This window comes from Hemicordylus capensis, chromosome 2 (genome assembly GCF_027244095.1).
Source record: "Hemicordylus capensis ecotype Gifberg chromosome 2, rHemCap1.1.pri, whole genome shotgun sequence".
Lineage (NCBI taxonomy): Eukaryota > Metazoa > Chordata > Lepidosauria > Squamata > Cordylidae > Hemicordylus > Hemicordylus capensis.
The window spans coordinates 374,669,997-374,691,357 of record NC_069658.1 but is presented as its reverse complement, the minus strand read 5'-3'; the positions used below and the strand labels follow the sequence as shown (position 1 = coordinate 374,691,357).

At 49.5% G+C, this 21,361-nt stretch overlaps 1 protein-coding gene across 1 annotated transcript; it reads right to left on the bottom strand.

The window, feature by feature from the left end:
- Window positions 1–16,318: 16,318 nt before the first annotated feature.
- Window positions 16,319–20,821, bottom strand: LOC128344010 (uncharacterized). Its single transcript, XM_053293448.1, has one exon. It carries the CDS (start codon window positions 20,558–20,560, stop codon window positions 16,319–16,321), a length of 4,242 nt encoding a protein of 1,413 aa, XP_053149423.1. The 5' UTR covers window positions 20,561–20,821.
- Between the last annotated feature and the right edge of the window lie 540 nt (window positions 20,822–21,361).

The window sequence follows — 21,361 nt, the reverse complement described above, 5'->3', positions numbered from 1 at the left end:
AGAGTGTGTGTGGGAGAAACTTCTTCTTTGTGGGGGGAAGGTCACCCCCGCTGTGCCACCCTCCTCCTCCTCCTCCTACCTCCCACTGGGCACTGACATGCCACCCACAGCAGCCAAGAAGAGGACCATCTCCTACCACCTAACTGACTTCCTCTTGCCTTGAGGGACGGGGAAGAAGAAATCTCCCCCACACACTGATACGAACAAGCTGGCAAACAAATTGGGGTGTGCTTTGAGAAACCCAGAAAAGCCAATTGAGGCTTGTGTCTAGAACTGTGGAAACTAGAATGTGCACTCTGATTCTGTTGAACTAGAATAACCAAATGGAATTGTTTTCTCTATGGCCAATTGTTTTTCTTCGTCAAGGTTCTGAAACTTGTTTTGCACTGTGTTCGTCAAGTGATAAGCAAGAAGCCTAGTTTAAGTGCATGATTAAATGCTGAGAGCCATTATATTAAGTGCTGGAAATCTTTACATTTTAGAGGTTATAGAAACCACATAAATAGATTAAGAACGCTTGCAATGGGGTACAATATTTTCACACAGTAACTACAGAAATTGCTTTGCATGCTATCTGTTAATAACCTTTCTTGGGACTGAAAGACTCCAAGCTCTGCTTCTAAACTGACCACTGGCCGTTTCTCTCCCCTGTCCCACTTCCCTTTCAGTGCGGAAGTGAGAGTTTGAACTCAACAACTCTTTTGCAATCAAAGACTGCCAGTCGAAAACGGGAAGGGAAGCCTGTGTGCCAGCCAGTAGTAGAGTGGGGGGAAGCGGCGAAGATGGGAAGGAGCAGCGGTGGGGGTGACTTGTATACAAGGGGGGGGACTGCCCTGGAGGCCCTTGGGGGCCTTGCAAACTATGTGGGCCCTGCTGAAATTGTCCTCTCTTGTCCAATGGAAGCTATGCCCCTGCGGGGGGGATACCTTTAAGGGCAGGGGAGAGTGTTCTTACCCCTTCCATCATGTTTCCCCGACCAGCGCTGCACTTTAAAAGGGTCAGGTGAGGCGGCAGCATACCTCCCTGCTGCCCCATTGCCTCGTTGGACCAAAAGTGGACTGGAAGTACCTGACGTGCATGCTTGCGTCAGGCGTATGCATGTGAGCGAGCCCAACATGCGCGCCCGACGTGCGTACGTGCGTCGGATACTTCCGTTCACTTCTGGTTCAACGAGGCAACGTGGCGGCAGGGAGGCACGCTGCCGCCCTGCTGAATCCTTTTTAAGTGCAGCACTAGCAGGGGAAACACGATGGGAGGTGTAAGAGCACCCTCCCTCACCTTTAAAGGTATTTCCCCTATATCCGAACTGGCCAAACCGCCAGTCTTTCAAACCTGTTTGGACTCCTGTAAAAGGGTCTCCAAACTGGTTCGTGCACATCCCTAGCTGACGGCTCTCAATAAAAAAAAAGCAATGCACACGGAAACCTTCTGCTTTCCAATGGGTGACCCATTTTCCTCCTATGTCTGTCTGGGGCTGAACGTAACTGCATTTCAGGTCTTGTTTTGCCAAGAGATGATATTCCCGAGATAGCTTCATGGCACCTCTATTCCAATGACTTTACAGCCATGTATAAGGCATGTGCATAAGCAGTTCTTCAGCATACAGGTGCCCAATGAAAGGCACTCATTCACAATATTTATTATTATTATTTCTTGTTTACACAGTCAGACAGGTGTTATTGGCTGGTTTGTTTTATCCAGACATCGAGTCCTTCCCAAGGACCTGGGATGCCAGAATTTTATTGTCAGTTGTTATAGATATCGTGGCAGAATATAGGCTGTTCCCAGTAAAGCTGCTTTTTGTAATTGGCTGATGGTGAATTCTGTGGCCCCTGTGGTGTTGAGGTGTTCTTCAAGGTCTTTTGGAACTGCACCCAGGGCGCCAATTACCACTGGGATTATTTTGGTCTTTTTCTGACACAGCCTTTCAATTTCAATTTGTAGATCTTTGTACCTGGTGATTTTTTCTATTTCTTTTTCTTCTATTCTGATATCCCCTGGTATTGCCATGTCGCTTATTTTCACTTGTTTTTCTTTCTTCTTGACTACAGTTATATCTGGTGTATTGTGTGGCAGATGTTTGTCTGTTTGTAGTTGGAAGTCCCATAATATTTTTACATCTTCATTTTCTACCACTTTTTCAATTTTATGGTCCCACCAATTTTTGGCTACAGGTAGCTTGTATTTTTTGCAGATGTTCCAGCGTATCATCCCTGCTACCTTGTCATGACTTTGTTTGTAGTCAGTCTGTGTGATCTCTTTACAACAGCTGATTAGGTGGTCCACTGTTCCATCTGCTTTTTACAAAGGCAGCACTTGCTGTTTGTTGTTGACTTTTCGACTTTTGCTCTTATTGCATTTGTTCTTAGTGCCTGTTCTTGTGCAGCCAATATTAAACCCTCTGTTTCTTTCTTCAAGTTGCCATTCTTAAGCCATTGCCAGGTCTTGATGATGTCTGATTTTCCACTTATATTGTGCAAATATTGACCATGCAGGGGCTTATTTTTCCATGTTTCTGCTCGGTTCTTGACTTGTTCTTTCTTGTAGGCCTGCTTTCTTTCATTGTTGTTGAATAGTTTCTTGTTCTTGATCATTTGAAGTGCATCTTCTTCACTGTCCTTTATATATTCTTCAAGGCCTCTTTTCTCCTCCTCTACTGTTTGATGGACTTGCAGCATTCCTCTTCCACCTGAGCTGCGAGGGATGTAGAGCCTATCTACATCACTGCGGGGGTGCAGAGCATGATTGATGGTCATGATTTTCCTGGTCTTACGATCCAGCGTCTCTAGCTCTGCCTGGGTCCAGTCTATTATTCCTGCAGTGTATCTGATAACAGGTATAGCCCAGGTGTTTATGGCTTGTATGGTGTTCCCGCCATTGAGTTTGGACTTGAGGATTTTTCTAACTCTCTTGATGTATTCACTTCCAATTTTTCTTTTAACTTCAGTGTGTGCGATGTTATCAGCCTGGAGAATGCCCAAGTATTTGTAATGTTCTTTCTCTTCCAGGTTCTTGATCTTGCTTCCATTGGGCAGTTCTATTCCTTCTGTTTTGGTTATTTTCCCTCTGTTCATTATTAATGCAGCACACTTGTCTAGTCCAAACTCCATTGCTATATTGCTACTGAATACACGGACAGTGCTTAGCAGTGATTCGATTTCTGACTGGGACTTTCCATACAACTTCAGATCATCCATGTACAGCAGATGGTTTATTTTACTTGATGTTTTAGATGTTTGGTATCCGAGGCCTGTTTTGTTTAGTATTTGTGAAAATGGGGTCATGGCGATTACAAACAATAGAGGGGATAGTGAGTCCCCTTGGAAAATGCCTCTTCTAATGCTAACCTGTCCAAGTGTCTCGCCATTGATTGTTAACTGTGTACTCCACATACTCATTGCTTTTTAAAAAATAAATATCTGAATGTTTTTGCTGACACCAGTTGTTTCTAAACATTTTAGTATCCAAGTGTGAGGCAATGAATATAAGGCTATCTTGTAGTCAATCCATGCAACACTTAGATTGGTTTTTCTTCTCTTGCAGTTTTCTGAAATCATTTTGTCAATCAGCAGCTGGTCTTTTGTGCCTCTGGTGCTCGTGCAATTTCCTTTCTGTTCAACTGGAAGCTGTTTGTTTGTTAATAAGTGTTGCATTACTTCATCTGCTATTATTCCAGTTAATAATTTGAACATGGTTGGTAGGGATGTGCATAAAACCGGTTCTCCCGGTTCGGTTTGGGTCCGAACCGGGTCCGGACCGGACCGGGGTGGTTCGGTTTTGGTTTTGCCGGACCACCCCCCCGGTCCGGTTCGGTTTCGAACCGGTTCGGATCCGAACCGAACTGGTTCGGATCACAAAAAGTGGCTGGTTTTGAAGGGGACATTGTGTTCTACCTGCCACCCAAATTTCAAGTCGATTGGACCTTCCTCTGATTTTTTACAATTTTTTTAAAAAAATTAATTTTTGCCCATAACTCACAATGTGGAGCCCTTAGGGGCAAAAAAGCTGGGGTGGGTGGTAGCCACCCATGGGTGTCCTCCACCCAAAAAATCCCAAGGCAATTGGTGGCTCCTAGTATTATTGGTGAATTTTTGAAAAAAAAAAATTCCATTGGCTAGAATGGGGGTTTAGGGCTGCCCCAGACCCACCTCTGTGGGGTGGCAGCACCCCCAAAGTGGGTCCGGGGCCATGGCAAAAATGCCCTCAGTCCCTCCCAGCAATCCCCGTAGAGATAGGAGTGATGGTTCTGTTGTTTTTCTGAGGTGTTCTGAGTGTAGATTCTATGATAGCTAATGAGATTTCCAATGAGACACCATGAATCCACTCTCATTTGCTATCACAGAATCCACACTCACTCAGAACACCTCAGAAAAACAACAGAACCATCACTCCTATCTCTCCGGGGATTGCTGGGAGGGACTGAGGGCATTTTTGCCATGGCCCCGGACCCACTTTGGGGGTGCTGCCACCCCACAGAGGTGGGTCTGGGGCAGCCCCAAACCCCCATTCTAGCCAATGGAAAAAAATTTTCTTCAAAAATTCACCAATAATACTAGGAGCAACCCAACAATTGCCACCGCATCTTTTTGGCCCCTCTCTCTGGGCGCCCTAACACGTAACACCTAGTCAGTCCATCTTAATGCCTACCTACTACCACCACTCCTATCCAAGCAAGTAAGAGGAGGACACTCAGAGAGACAACACCCACTCTCTGATCTAACAAAAAGGCCACTGCTGTGCTGCCTGCCAGCACAGCAGCAGCAGCGGAGCAGCACACTAAGCACAAGAGCAGCACACACAGAGAAGAAGCAGGAGGCGGAGCAGCAGAGCAGCAGACCTGCCGCTCTGCATGATGGGTGATGTGATGCCCAAAGAAACCACCGCCTCACTCAGTACCTGCCACTGACTAGGCCCGACAGACAGAAGCCAGCCAACCTGCTCTGCTCTGCTCTGATGCTCCCCATGGATGATGCACACACACCCTACATCTGCATCCAAATTACCAGACCAGACCAAGTGCGCAGAGTCAGCACAGGCCAGCAGCCACCAGCCCAGCAACAGCAACAGCTACTACTGCTACCACCACAACCAGTGTTGCTGCTACAATAACATTCCAAGTCCAGTCACGCGTGCCACAGCCTGAGCCTAGCACACAGCCAACAGCTGCTGCCAGCCAGTGCCTGGCAAGCCCAGCCAACATGAGGAGGAGAGAGCTAAGTAGACGGCGCACGCACATCACCAACCCATCACGACGGCGCAACTGCAAGGGGAGAGGGCACAATTACAGGCAGGAGGAGGAGGAGGAGGAGGCGAGGCAATCCTAGCACAGATTTGAAAGTTTAAAATCCACCAGGACATCTTCTAGAATCTAGACTTCTGTTTTTTCTACCACCAGCTGTAGTGTCTAGTTAGTCAGTGTGCTGTGCAGCTGAGCTGAGCTGAGCTGAGCTGCGTGTGAGGAAGGGTGATTGTAGCTAGTTCTTTAGTTTCAGCAGACTGAGCATTGAGCATGGGCAGTGGCCTTGGGAAGCAACACAATTACACGACACTCACCTGCTGCTGCTGGTTCTAGAAGTTGCCTCTTCTCGTCTTTTCACCTCTTCGTGTGTGTGTGTGTGTGTGTGTGTGTGTGTGTGTGTGTGTGTGTGCAGTGAGTGCATGCCTTTTGCCTTGCTGGAAAGAAATGCTTCTCTGGTCCACCACCACATATCTGCTCAAGGACACAGAGGCCCAAGGCAGAGGTGGTGGCACCAGTGTGATTGCATGTGTGCTGGTGGTGTTTGCCACCACAGGTGTTTTGTGTGTGTATGTGTGCGCTGCTAGCTAGGAGGGGGGAGGGAGGCAGGGTGGGAGGCAGGGAGGCAGGGGGGAGGAAAGGGGAGGGGGAGAGGGATGTAGAGGGGATTGAAGGGGGGAGGGTCCGGCTCAGAGTTGGTCAGCCACATATTTGTGCACACACGTGGTCACGTGTGTGCTTCGGTGGGAGAGACCAGACTCTCATCATCTGCCAGACCGGGGTTGGGGGCAGGTGAGGCGGTGGTGGGCTGGAAGGGAGGGAGGATGGAAGGTGGTGAAGAGGAAGGGGAGAGGATGAGAGGGGAAGGATGGAGGGAGGCATGGGGGGGGAGGAAAAAAAACATGTAGACACAGACACACACCACACTACACACAGAAAGCATCCACACACAGAGACAGTGCTAGGCATCCATTCACACAGACAGACAGACAGACAGACACACAACAGGAAGAGACAGATTGCGCCTGCACCACACACACACACACACAGACCCAATTCCCTCCCTGCACAGTTATCAATCAATATGTTGTGTTGGCAGCCAGTTCATTGCTATTCTGATGGTTTTGGGTTTTTTGCCATCAGCCAACATCAACAGTGACCACAATCAAGATGAACATAAGATGATAATAATTCATTCGTTTCATTTGAAAAAATCACCCAATCATTTTCTCCATGTAAACCAAGCCCCCCACACATGATTTCTGGTAACATTTTCAATAAAATCAATTCATTTGGCATTCATCATTTTGTTCTCCCTCTGTCACCTTTTTTTCTTTCTTTTGCATAATTTTGAGGCTTGATTTTAACATGGGGTTTTTAAAGAAAAATTTATTTACATGTTTATTTACATACAGTATTTACATATCTACACTGCATTTTAGAACGTATACCCGCCGCTGCCGCTAAGTCTAGTACTCCGTGGGCTGTGCTACTTTGGGGGGGTGTGCCGTGCCCACGCCAGGTCCCCAAATGCTGACAGGTGGATAGATAAAGGGCCTGTGCTGGTCAGCATTGGGTTTCTTTTTAGGTGGGCGTGGGCATTGTAAACATCTGGCCAGTCGCAGCACTACAACTACTACTACTACTGCATCTCTGTGTGGGCACACTACACGCTGCGACTGGCTGGCACGGCTCAGCATCTGTCACGTCAGCTCAGCTAGAGGTGGAAGGGGGGAGGGTAGGGATAAGCACAGAGGTCGAGCCAGGCAGGTGACCAACCATGGGGCAACCCACGGTAATCACTCGCCCGGCTCAAACTCCAGCTTGGGGTAGCCCAACAGGGGGAGGTTTACCTTAAGGAAGACCAGCTGCTCCACCAGACCAGGGTCCAAGCGGTTGCGAGAGGGTGTCACCATGTCCCCGGCACGTGAAAACACCCGCTCGCTCTGGACACTGGTTGGGGGGCAGGAGAGGAGGCGCACAGCCACCACCGCCAGGTCCGGCCAGACTTGGCGGCGGCTCGCCCAGAACTGTGCACAGTCCACGCCGTCTCCCTCCACAGGCTCCTCCAAGTACTGCGCAACGCATTGCTCAGCACTGGAGGGGGGCCTGGCATGTCGAGCCTCCCGCATACCGGGCATGGCGCCATAGCAGAACCGCTGAAACCACTGGGCGGATCTCGAGTCGGTAGCAAATGGCTGCTGCGATGGCGCCGCCTGGGATGCCGCGCTGCTGGACTGGGAAGAGGGAGGGGAAGGGGAAGCTGACGCCGGCTGGCCGCCCATGCTGCTGCTGGGTGCGGGTTGGGCCGCGAGGGCTGCCCCCGCACCACTACCAACACCCTGGTCTCTGCGGGCCCTAGCGGCCTCCTCCTCCCTAACCTTCTCGACCAGAATGCCCTTCCACCTGGGCAAGTCGTCGGCACTCACGGCATTGCCCTTGAGGGCTGGGTGACAGAGACAAGCGAGGACATACTCCTCCCTGTCTCCCAGCACATCAACGAGCCGCTTGTCAACCCCAGACCTCAGCCTCCCAGCCAGAGCACGACCCTCTGGCGTGGTCAGAGAGATATGGAGTCCACCCATCAGCTTCTCGAGACCAACAGCTGTGGGCAGCGCCTGGCTCAAGGGAGTGGTGTCGCCACACAAGCCCTTCGTGGCAAGCTGGAAGGGCTCGAGTGCCGACACCGCCTCGGACATCTGCTTCCACTCTGCGTTCGAGAAGTCGCAGACATCCAAGGACTCGTCCCTCGCCAGGGCGACAAGGGCTCTCTCCTGCTCCAACAGGCGCTGGAACAGGAGGAAGGTGGAGTTCCACCGCGTCTCGACATCCGTAGGGATGAGATGGCGAGGAAGGCCAAGGTCATCCTGCTTCTGGCGAAGCAGTCTCCTGGACTTCTCGCTGCGGTGGAAGTGGGCGGCCAGCTTGCGGGACTTATCCACAAGCGTGGCCGTGGCAGCAACAGCAGCTGGGATGGGGCGGGCCCCCTTCTCCTGGGACGCCTTCAGCTCCTTAAGGCCAAGGGCGTCCCTGACGGTCAGATGGAGCGTGTGTGCCATACACCGTATGTTCACACAGTCCATGACTGTCTCGACAGCGGCGGTAACGTTGGCTCCATTGTCGGTGACAATGAAGCCGCGGGAGAGGTGTGGACACCCGCCAATCCACTCCTCTATCTGGCGGTCGAGTACGGCCGCCACCTCCTCCGCGGTGTGCCTCGTGTCCATCGTCTCCACTTGCAGGACGGCCCACCTGTGCCGTAGTGCAGCGGGAGCCGCGCCGGACCCGGAAGCATCGCCCACGGAGGTCCCCTCACTCTCCGGTCCCCACCAGTGGGCAGTGAGGGCCAGGAAAGAAGCGTGCATCCCACTGACACTGGTCCAGAGGTCAGTCGTGAAATGCACGCTTGTCCCGGCCGGAGCTGCACGCAGCTCGGCCGACACGAGCTCCCTGCACCGGCGGTACAGGGAGGGGACCACGTTCCGGCTGAACGTGGTCCTTGAGGGGATGACATATTCGGGAGCCAGGTATTGGAGAATCCGGCGGAAGCCGTTGTTCTCGACCACCTGAAACGGCTGGTCATCGGTGGAAATCATCTCCCCTATGAGGCGGGTGAGGTGATGATGGTCCACGCGAACAATACGCTGGCTGCCCGAGGACTGCGTCCACCGCTGGACGGGCAGTGTAGCCTGCCTGCTGGCTGGCACACTGCTGCTGCCCGCCCTAGTGGCAGATGCACAAGGCGCACTAGCGCTGCCAGCCTGTCCCCTGAGACCTGGGTGGTGACGCTCTAGGTGTCTCCACATAGGCGTCATACCCAGGTGCGCAGGGTCCCTTCCATGGCTGACAAGCATCCTGCAGTGGACACAGCGGGCGTGGAATGGGTCATCTTGAGGGACCTCAAAATGCACCCATGCACCACTGCCCTTGGCCTCCTGCGCCCTGGGCGCCGTCCTAGGCCGTTTCTCGCAGGGTGGCTGCAGTCCTGGGGGGGGCGGCCGCCGCTGCCTGCCCACTGCTGCCACCCAACCCGCCCCTTCCGCCCTCCACAGCGGAGGAAGGGCCCGGCTCAACTGGCATCGGAGAGGCAGGCCTCTCCTCCACCACCTCGCCAGACCGCTCCCCACCAGAGTGTCGGGCTTCACGAGGGGGGGCCCCACTGAGCGGCGAAAGGATAGGGGGAAGGGGCCCCAGAGGGAGGGAGAACCTGGCTGCATCGCTGCCAGCCGCACGGTCCTCACCGCCCTCTACCTGCTCTTCCAACTCCACAGTCTCCTCCACCTCAACAACTGGCGGTAGCTCAGCAGCACCTGGTGCCGCCGGCGAGGAGGGACCCGCCACAGCCCTAACGGTGCCTCTGCCTCTGCCGCGATTGGCGGCAGCAGGCGTGGGGAACTGAATCCTGCGCACCAAAGATGGGGCCGGAGCAAAGAATTCTCCAATGGGGAGAACTGGGGTGTCCTCAGGCTCCCCGCGTCCTCTCCCTCCCCGTGCCGCAGGCGCACCCCGCACCTGGCCTCTCCCACCTCTGCCTGCCAGCCTTGAGCGAGCCCTGCCCGCCACACGGCGCTCAGACATGCTGCTAGGTCAGAAGGAGGGAGACTTTAGGAGGAAGGCCAGACAGGGTCAAAAAAATAATTTGGAGGGGCTTAGGGGCCAAAAAAAAAAGGCAGCTGATTTGGAGGAGGCGGGGGGGAAGTTTGTTTTCAAAAAAGGAAGCCAATTGGGGGGAAAGGAAGACTTTTTGATATGCGGGGGGGGGGGGGAAGCCAATCGAAGTGAGGGGGAGGGTGTCCTTTTTGAATTTGGGAGTCAACCACCAAACCAATTGGGGAGATGGGCCTGGGAGGGTTTTTTTTAGAAAAATAGGGGGTTAAAGGGTGGAACCCCGGTGTGGGAGGGTGGCACGGGCAGTTGGGTGGAGTAGTTGTGGTGTGGGTGGCAAGTTTTTAACTTTTTTGGGGGGGGAGAGTGGATGGGGGGAGGGCACAGCACCTACCGGGGGTGGGGGAGGGATGCAGTCAACGCTTGGGAACCTGCAGATCAAAGGAGGAAACCCTTATTTAGTGAACTTGAACACAAAGTTTGGGTTCTGGGGGGTGGTTCTCAAGTAATGCTCCTGTGGGGGGAGCATCAAACTCAATGCAGCCTATTTAGTGACTCTAAATTGCAAACAACCAAAACCAGAACCCAGTCACACCAACACAGAGGTTGAACCCACCCACTCTGTGACTCTGCCTGCCCAATGCCATGGCAAGCAAGCAGCAGCAAACACTTGATGGCAGCCTCATGGATTGAACATCATGATCATCATCATACGTGTGTATTGGCCCAGCATGTAGTGGCAGCATCAGAGCCCAGCCAGGACCCCACTCAGACTGCCCCAGAGGCAAGGAAGCACTCTGGCATGGCATGGGCCCAGCATGTAGTGGCAGCATCAGAGCCCAGCCAGAACCCCACTCAGACTGCCCCAGAGGCAAGGAAGCACTCTGGCATGGCATGGGCCCAGCATGTAGTGGCAGCATCGCATCCAACCCTGGACCCCACTCAGACTGCCCCAGAGGCAAGGAAGCACTCTGGAAGGCACCTGTTCAAAAACCACCTGCAAGACGCATGCAATGCAACGCAACACACAGCAGCAATTTCTTTATTGGGCATGGGCATGAAGACACAAGTTTTAAAACAGTACATCTCCTCTCCAAGGTTCCCTCCCTCCTCCCCACACCCAAATGCATTTCAGAATAGGGGTGTCCCTATTTAAAACCACCAGCTAGGGAGAGAAAGGGGCAACAAAAGGTGCACAATCACACACGCACTAACCCCTCTTCTTCCGGTCCTTCTCCTGCCGCTCACTGCTGGTCACGGATTCGCCGCCGCCAGCCAGCCACCCTGGGCTGAGACACAGCAGGGCGGCCGCACGAGGCACACAGGCAACCGGGGTAGTTCAACAACGATGGAGGGGCAGAAGTGAGGAGACAACACTATTTGTGTCGCTCAACTCACCCCCAAGCAGAGACAAAATCAACCAAAAACTATAAAAAGCAAAAAAAAAAAAAAACGATGGCAGCCGCCAGGTGGGTAGGCTACTGTGTGCGGCTGCAGCTGTGGGAGAGGAGGTGGAAAGTGAAGGGGAGCAGAGAGAGAAAAGACTAAGAGAGAGAGAAAAGAGGGGGGGGCAGGGACAAAGAGAAAGAGAGGAGAGAGAGAAAAAACAAAGAGAGAGAGAGGAGAAAGAGAGATGATAGAGAGAAAGAGGAGAGAGGAGAAGCGCAGCGCAGCAGGGAGGGGGGATTCAGGTGTGGGGGGAGGACACAGCAGTAGCAGCGGTCCAAAGAGGTGGGGGGAGCAGAGAGGGTGTGTGTGGTTGGGGGCTAGTGTGTGGCAGGGGGCCTGGGGTAAGTGGAGAGAGTCGGGGGCAAGGAGAAAAAGAGGTGGGGTGGGGGGAGCAGAGAGGGTGTGTGTGGTTGGGGGCTAGTGTGTGGCAGGGGGCCTGGGGTAAGTGGAGAGAGTCGGGGGCAAGGAGAAAAAGAGGTGGGGTGGGGGGAGCAGAGAGGGTGTGTGTGGTTGGGGGCTAGTGTGTGGCAGGGGGCCTGGGGTAAGTGGAGAGAGTCGGGGGCAAGGAGAAAAAGAGATGGGGTGGGGGGAGCAGAGAGGGTGTGTGTGGTTGGGGGCTAGTGTGTGGCAGGGGGCCTGGGGAAAGTGGAGAGAGTCGGGGGCAAGGAGAAAAAGAGGTGGGGTGGGGGGAGCAGAGAGGGTGTGTGTGGTTGGGGGCTAGTGTGTGGCAGGGGGCCTGGGGTAAGTGGAGAGAGTCAGGGGCAAGGAGAAAAAGAGGTGGGGTGGGGGGAGCAGAGAGGGTGTGTGTGGTTGGGGGCTAGTGTGTGGCAGGGGGCCTGGGGTAAGTGGAGAGAGTCAGGGGCAAGGAGAAAAAGAGGTGGGGTGGGGGGAGCAGAGAGGGTGTGTGTGGTTGGGGGCTAGTGTGTGGCAGGGGGCCTGGGGTAAGTGGAGAGAGTCAGGGGCAAGGAGAAAAAAGGGTTGCGGTGGGGGGAGCAGAGAGGGTGTGTGTGGTTGGGGGCTAGTGTGTGGCAGAGGGGTGTTGGGGGGAAGGGGAGGGGGCAACAACAAACAGCAAAGGAGAAACTGGAACAACTCGGGCAGCAGCAGCGATTAGGCTGGATGGGGTGGTTGGGGGAGGAGCTGGGCCTGGGCTAGGGTCTGGGAGGAGGGAGGGTGGGGGGGGGCAGGCAGGGGGGGGAGGAGGAGGAGGAGGGTAGCAAAATATATAAAGCAATATATATCAAGAGAACACAAGCCAGAAGTTTAAAAAAAAAATGAAAAGAAAGACTCTAACCAGCAGAAAAAACTTGGGGGTGGGGGTGTGGGGAGGGGGAACCAAACACAGACTCTGAGGGGGGCCACTAAGTGAACAGAGGCAATGAAACCACAATTGCTGCAAATTAATAATAGCAAATGAATAAGTGGAACCAAGCAAAGAAAACTGGACTCTGTTTGGCAGCAGCAAACTTGGGAGAAGGCTGGGTGGGGTGGGGTTGGGGTGGGGTGTGGTTGGACTTGGAGGGGCAAGTTGGGAGCAGGGAACCAAAACTGATTATATGGGACAACAAGAAACAACAACAGAATCCTCTGGGGGTGGGGGGGGAGGGATTCAGGGAACCAACTCGCAGGGCAGCAGCAGTCAGCAGAAACAAAAAAATGGTACAATTTAAGCAAAACCAGCAAGCAATATATAAATGAAACCAATGCAATGCAATGTGAAAATCAAAAAGTTGGACAAAAACAAGGCAGGACAAAGAGCAATAATTAATGGAAGAAGTTTTAAAGCAATGAGGATGCAGTGGATGGGAGTGGGGGAGGGGGAGGGTAGGCCCAAAGGATAAGGGAAAGGGGGGGAGGGGGGGAGAAAAGCAGACAGACAAGGAACAGGGAAAATTGGGGGAAATTAAGAAGAAAGTAAAGTGAAGTAACACACAGTATACAGACAAGAGACAGACAGAGAGAGGAGACACACAGAGAGTCACAAAGGGCAGGTGGACAAAGGATTAGACAGAGCACACACAGAGAGACACAGGACACAGTCAGGACTCACAGAGACACCAGAGCAGCCAGCAAAAGGACAAGCAGGTCTCAGAGATGATCCCACAACTGCAGCAAAGAGAAGTTTCCAGAGAAGAGGCTTGGGTTTATATAGGTTTGAAATTCCCTCCTTTGGGAGCCCCCACCTTTGCACTCCCCCCACGGCCAACAGGGTGCCAGCTCTCAACAGTGCAACAGCCAAGCAGCCTACCAGACCAAAGGACTCATTCTGGCCAATCAAGGATCAATAGCGCAGCCAATACAATGCCTGGAAATAGCATCACAAAATGGATGCAAGGAGGAGCAAAAGTTTCGGGAAGGAGACACAAAATGGAGGACACACTTGGAACTTTAAAGAGGCACTGAGTGAGACTCAATTTCATTCCCGAACCGGTTCGGGAAACCCGAGCCGGTTCGGTACCGAACCGGCTCGAATTCGGTCTGGCTCGGTCCCGGAAGGGCCCGATTCGGTCCGGGATCGAGCCGCCGGATCCGGACCGAACCGCACATCCCTAGTCACGGAGCCGGTTGGGGCTGCAGGGATCAAGGGCTGCCCAGCCTCTGGAAGTCCCAGAAGGCCCCACACGAGTGCACAGGGCATTCTGTAGAGACCCCAAGGTTGGGAGGCTTGCAGCAGCCTCCCAGTCAGAGGTCTCCTCACAAGTTGCTGTGGTGCGGAACCGTACGGCGGCGACTCACAATCATGAAAATGCAGTTCATTTTAGAGGAAGGGTATTTAGGTGGGCTAGCCACTCAGCTCACGAGCCCGGTGGTTCCCACGTCTGCTGGGAAGAGGGCTGGGCTCCCTTAGCCCATTTTCCAGTGGTTGTGAGAATAGCCTCATTGTCACTTTCTATTAAACCTTTAATGCATTCAGTGGCACCCTATTCTTTAAGCAAGAATTGTTCTGACCTTGAGGGGATAAAACCTGATCTTTTTCCAGTTGTCAGTCTTTTATGTGCAAGCTCTGAAGCTGATTGTTGGAAATATGACTCAAAGGATTTTGAAATACAGAGTCATGTACAATCTTCTCACAGGAAGTCTTAACAGACCTTCTAGGGAAATAAGGCTGCAAGCTACTCTACGTTAAATGAATAGTGTTCAGTCATTTTTCTGGTGATCGTAAGCTATAGAGCAAGCATCAGTGGAATTTGGGATATCATGGTCTCAATGTTTAGAATATCATGTGGTAAAGTAAAAGATAAAGTGTGCCATCAAGTCGATTTTGACTCCTGGTGCCCACAGAGTCCTGTGGTTTTCTTTTGGTTGAATATAGGAAGGGTTTACCATTGCCTCCTCCCATGCAGTATGAGATGATGCCTTTCAGTATCTCCCTATATCACTGCTGCCCGATATAGTACCAGCAGAGATTTGAAACGGCAACCTTCTGCTTGTTAGTCAAGCATTTCCCCACTGCGCCACTTAAGGTGCAGTACTGGCTGTTTTAACAGTAATCTTGATTTCTGTGTTTGGGCAGCTTTTTAAAACAAACAAACAAACAAAAAACACCAGTTGCTCTTGAGGTGTGCTTGTTAGAAAATGTTGAATGTAACATAGACAAAGTATATGTATAATATTTGTTTGTGTCATTTATATACTCTCCAACATTTCACAGCTGAGGCTAGGGATCCTCTTATGTACTTATAACATACTTGTTTTTTTCCTTAAGGATCACTGTCTGATTCCCTAATTCCTTTATTAGACATTGCTAAAGGCCCTTCTCAGCTTGCTCTACTGTATTCACATGCTCTACAATAGTCTGTTTTGCACTGGCTTGGGAAGCTGAGTGTGAAACTGGCCATGACTATGAGACTTGTATTTTGGATCTCAGAAATCTGAGTCTTGAGGGCTCAGAAGACTCATCTCAAATATGGACAAGCATTGCAACCCATGAATTCTTCTCCAACTTAGATTTTAATCTGAGCTGTAGAATTCTGTTCCTCCTCCCTCCCTCCCTCCCTCTCAACCAGCTATATTTCAAAGGTCTGAATTCCCTGGACTCCAGCTAGGTGCGGGGGGGGGGGGGAGGAGCAAAAGATTGTTCATTCCTCCCTCTCTCTTCATTCATTCTTCATTCATTCCTCCCTCTCTGCACCCTAGGGTTCAGGGTGGGAGTTTGAAGGCTGAGTGAGTATGAGAGGCTTAAGGCTTGGACCCTAACCCATTCCCAATGGGGGATGGCATGGAGTCCAAACCTATTTGGATTGGATCCAGCTATTTCCCAATGGGATAATATAGCATTGCTTAGTCCATGCCAGTTTGATTTGAACTGACTGATAGGGGGAGCCCATCTATCATTAACCATAGCAGTTAAAAAAAATGTTTAGGAATGTTTGATCACAAAATAGATTGTGTTGTACTTACTACAGAATATAATTCAAACTTTTAAATTTTAATGTGTTTTTATCTATTACTAGTATTTTTAAGCCCGTTATAATAACGGGCGCTAGCTTTCCCTCCCTCCCCCTTTTTTGTGTGTGTTTCTTTTTGTCCCTTCGGGGTTTTTTTTCACCCCCCTCGTCTCTCTCTCTCTCTCTCTCTTTGTGGTTTTTGCTCACTGTCTCTGGGTCTATGTTTTCCTGCACCCTTCCCCCCCCCCTCTCTCTTGTCTTGTCTGCTCTCCTTTTTGCCCCTGTTTCTTTGACTTTTTGCCCCTGTTTACTTTCCTCTCCTTTGCCCCTTTCCTCTCCCTTGCCCCTTTTTTACTCTCTCTGTTTTGTTTTCTTGTTCTTCGTCTCCCTTATTTTGTTGTTACATACGTATGAGGCTATGAGGCTATGTTTTGTGTAATAACTATTATTTATTTTTCTTGTTTCCCCCCCCCTCCGCCGTTATAGTATTTCTTTATACACCACATTCTTGGTGAATATTTGTTCTGAGTCTGGTATTAGTCTTCCTTGTTCTGGCCCTTCCAGCACCCTGACCACGACGTCTTTAAAACTTTGCACTCTTGATAACGCAACATATAATTGTCCGTGGCTGAACACGGGTTCAGGCAGATAGATTCCGACCTTTTCCAGGGTTTGTCCTTGTGACTTGTTGATTGTCATTGCGAATGCTAATTTCACTGGGTATTGTCGTCTTCTTAAGGTGAATGGCAGGTCCGTGCATGTTGGTGCCAAATCTATTCTTGGGATGAAGACCATGTCTCCCTGTGCTGATCCTGTAATTACTTCTGCTAGTATGATACTTTTTTCCAGGTGTGTGACAATCAGGCGGGTTCCATTGCATAAGCCTTTTTTTTGTGTTCAGGTTTCTTAGAAGCATTATGATTGCGCCTTCTTTTAGGGTGAGTGTATGTTTTGGCATTCCTGCGGGTGTTTGGTCATGTAGGAATTCTGCTGGGTAGTTTTTGGCATCTTCCTCAGTGGTGTCATCTATGGAGTCTGAGCTGAGATAAGTTATTGGTTCACCCTCTAATATGCGGAGCACCTGGTCGTTGATGCTGTCTACATCACTGTTTTTTGGGCAAAGGATGGATCTTTTTGCTATGTCGTGGATGTTCCGCACTTGTATTTTTTCTCCGAAAATTTCTTTCACGATATCTGTTCTGCATATGATGCTTGATGGGATCTCAATGATGTTTTCTTGTAATCCCTCAATGTGTGGTGTCTCTCCGTTGCCTACTGTGATTAGCCACTTACTGAATTCTGGGTCTTTTGATCTTATATTGTTGTGAAGTCTCAGGATCTTGAATGTGTTCCACAGTGTATTGTTTTTTATGCAGGCCTCTACAATATGGGTTTGGGTCCCATGCGGTACTACGGGAAGTGTCTGTCGGAAATCTCCTCCAAGTAAAAAAAGCTTACCACCCATGGGTTTGTTGTTCTCCATGATTTCCTTCATCAGTTTGTCTACTGTTGTTATTGCTTGAGTGGGTGCCATCGTTGACTCATCCCAAATGATTATTCTGGCTTTTTTGATGTTGTTTGCATCTTGGGAATTGAGGCGCATGTTAGACACGGAGTTTTCCAGTATTGGTACTGGCAGTTTGAATTGTGAGTGATATGTTCTGCCTCCTTGTAGAAGGTTGGCTGCTATCCCTGTGGAGGCTACAGGGAGCGCGAGTTCATTCTGGCCACGAATTGTGTTGAGGATGGTTTTGTATAAGTATGTCTTTCCACTGCCTCCTGGTCCATCCAAAAAAAAGCAGCGGTGTTCAAGCTCATTGTTTTGGCTAGCTGTTAAAATTTCTTCCATGGCTGCTCTTTGGTCATCATTGAAGGTTGTTGACATATGTTTTGCTGTTTGGTTTTCATAGGCTTGGTCGTATGTTTCTGTAAGGTGCTCGGTATTATGCTTGTTGTATGTCAGGCCGTAGTCTGTGCATCTCTTTCCATGGAGTGTTAAAATTTTTCCAATTTCCTGCAGGGCGAGGTCACGGCAGACTGTGCATTCTTTATTGTGTTGTAGATGTTTATGGGCATAATCCTCGATGAGGTAGTCTTCATATTTTGTAAATAGCTCCTGCATGTTTTGGAGGGATGCAAAGACACAGATGTAGGCGAAGAGTTCTCTGATTTGCGTGGGCATGTTGTACTGTGCTGCGTCTTCAAGTGTGCTGTCCCACACTGTTTCATCGTTTATGAGTCCTCTTGCTTTTGCTGCTTCTTGGAAAGTTGGGTATTCTTTTCCATCCACGCTTCTGAGGTTTCCATAGGATGTTGCTCCTGACACATGCAGCAGTAGGAGGCGCAGGCAATAGCGCTCCTGGTCTGTTTGTAAATTTGCAGAATACATTCTGCCAATCATTTTTTCTGCCCCACGCTGTCTAATTTTCCATGTGCTGTTTGCTTTGTCAAAGACATAATATACTAGGATGTCTGTGTACAATATGTGTCTTGCCTTCTCATCTTGCTGGTTTAATTTGAACCATGCTGTCAGTTGTGTTTCACGGCTTGCTGCTCTGTCGGTTGCTGCGCCAATGTCTTCTGGGTTGAAAATTACTGCTTGTTCGTCTGGGAGATGCACTGGCAGTCTTTGTACTGTATGGGATTGGTAATGCATCTCGAATCCATTTAGTCGCCATGCTGCCTCTGGCGCGCTGACATACCTTGCATCCATGTAGGTTGTGATCTCATCATGGTTCAAAGTGTCTGGTTCTAGGATTTCCACTTTTGCGCAATCATGGCCTTTGTATACATATTTGAATAGGTATTTGACACTTCTGACTGATGCGCAGACTTCGACATTGATGTGGCAGTTATACCTTAGGGTCAGAAATGGATTATAGGGCACAACCCATCTGTTATCTATTGGTTTTCCTCTCTGTGTTTTGCTGTTTCCAGAGTTTCTTCTTCTGTATTTGGGGTATCCATTGATGTTTGCAATAGTCTGGTCTTGGTACTCTTTTGGGAATTCTTTTGTACATTTTTCATTCAACATACATGGTGAATGTCGATTGTGAGTACCACATGGACCGTGGATCATATGCTTTGTTACTATTGCATGCAGACGTGGTGTTGTTTCAATGTTCGGGATTTCTGCAGATACTATGTTATCGATGGATGTTTCAGTCTTTGGCTTATAGTGTTCAGTTAGGATGAGCAATATGTGGGCATGTGGCAAGCCTCTTTTTTGGAACTCTATGACATATACAATGGCTGTTGGTGGGCCAAATATATGGTTTTTGCAGATGTCTTCAATTAGGGATCTAAGTTTCAGGTGAAAGACTCTTGCCACTATATCTGGTCTTGCTGCAGCATTTTGGCCCTGTTCTAGGTTGTCTTCTATTTCATTCCACTTTGGGTTGCATGTCATTGTAATGAAGAGGTCTGGTTTTCCGTATTTTCTGACAATAGCCATGGCATCCTGATAGTTCTGTAGCATATTTCTGGGGCTACCTGCAAATGAGGACGGCAAAATAAATGTCTTTCCTGGGAGTTGGCCTGTTGTATTGGCTGTTTCGTTTAAGTGGTCCATCAATCCTGAGTATTTTTCAACTCGCAATTTTGGTTGATTGTGTCGGATGAAATTGAGTCTATTGGCCTCTGTTTTTACATATGCATCAACCATGTATTGCTGCGTTAGGCGGCCTGCATTTAGAAAGGCGTTAAAGTTGTCTCTGATGGATAAACGGTGGCCATAGTACTGCATCTGGGTGACTCGTACTCTCGGTGAACATGGTTGCTTTGATAAATTCTTTAAGGCTTGTGGCCTCAGTTGTAAAGGTATGTCTATCCCCCAGCTTTGTTCTCCATTGGGGAATAGTAATGGGTATACCATGGGTTCTAGGTTGGGATCGAGGACACTTATTCTTTGTGTAATGTTATGGTCTGGGTTGCCTGCTCTAGGTTTACAGTGAATTAGTAGGTCTCTTTCCAGTGGTGGCTCTCCGTCATTGTTTTTGAATATAAATGCGACCTCATTATGCTGGGGTGCATTGTAACGTCTTTGGTCATTTTCTCGGTCTTGGACTATGGTCATGGTTACTTCCCTAAGTGCTTCGCCTGTCTGTTCTGCGTCCTCTTGGCACTCTGTTTCTACTTGGTGTAGCATCTTGCAAGCCTCAGCAAAGGGATTGTTTTTTGCAAAATGTGTACTTAGAGCTTGCATAAGTTGTGGGTTGATTTTTGTGTTGGATTTATTATGTAATCTTCTTTCTGCGGCCTCTGTGGGGTCTAAGATGTATAGTTGCGCATATTGTCTGTCTTGGCCCTGCTGTGGGTGCAGTGTGCCTGCTCGGTGGCAAATTGTGCCGTGTATTCGGAAGCAGTACGGCCCGTGGCCTGGTGGTGGCACTATGTTTGCTCCCATGGAGGCAAATGCTAGTGCACTGTTTATAGATCGGACATTCTCCATGAAGTTCTTGCTGTTTTCATGTTGTCCCGTCATCAGGTGCTGGATGAGCGGGTCGGTTTTAATAGGGGCAAGGGTCACTTTTCCCTTTGAGCAGCACTGTGTGAATTTCCGGTCTGTGGGTCTTTCTCCTTTGAAATGTTTTGCATTGCAGAATTCACATCTCTGGTCTAAATGTCCACATGTGTGTGGTTGGATGTTGTCTTCCGGGATGTTTGCTGTGTTGTTTATTGGTTTTGTTGTGTTTATTGCTGCACATATCAGTTGTTGTTGTTGTTGTTTATGTTGGCTTGGGGTTTTTATTTCTTTCCTCTGTTTTTTTTTTCTGTCTGCGTCTTGTTTGCGTTGTAATTGTTGCTCCTCTGGAGTCTGGCTTGCTCTCTTTTCTCTTCGTCTTTGAACATTTCTTTGATGTTCTTTTTTTTTCTCCTCCATGGTTTTATGTGCTCTTCTTTGTTTCTCTCCTGAGTTTTTTTTATTTTTCAGCTGTTCTTGGTGTTCTGCTGTCTCCCTCTCTCTTTGTTGTGTGTCTATGATTTCATGTTTCCGTCTTTTGGGTTTGGGTTCTTGGTCCTCTCTCTGTGTTATGTCAGTGTTTGTGTTCTGCTCTAAATTTGGACATGTGTGTGTGGCAATGTTGTTTTTAGTTTTTATTGTTATGTCATTTGGAGATGTTGTTGTGTGTTGGGGTGCACTGTCCTGGTCCCTTTTTCAGGTTTGTTTTTTGACGTTCTAATTGTTGCTCTGCAGCAGTCTTTTGCCTTTTTCTTGCTCTTTCTGCTTCTGCGTATTGCTTTTGCTTTAGTTTTCGTTCCTCTGGACTCTGCTCTTCTCTTCTTTCTCTGCGTCTTGCCTTGGCTCTGTCCTTTCTTTTTTGAATCTCCTCATTTGATCTTGTTGCGTGTTTTTGTTTTTCTCTTGTGGCTTTATTTTTTCTATGCTACATCTGCTGCGCTATTATTTCTTCCTCTATTGTTTGGTTGGCTCTGGTTTGTTTTGGTTCTTGTGGTTTGACATGTTTGTCCTGTTTCTGGTTTTTGTTGGCCATATTTGTTCTTTTTTGCTGGATTTTGTGTATTTTATATTTGGCTTATGTGTAAATTTTCTTTCTGGGTTCTGTAATGCTTCTGCAAGATGTTTTTGTTGTTGTTTTTTTTTTATTTGCTACTTCCTTGGCTGCTGTTTTAGGCTGGTTTTTTTTTTTAATAGGGTGGTTTTCCCTTCAGAGTTTTTTCT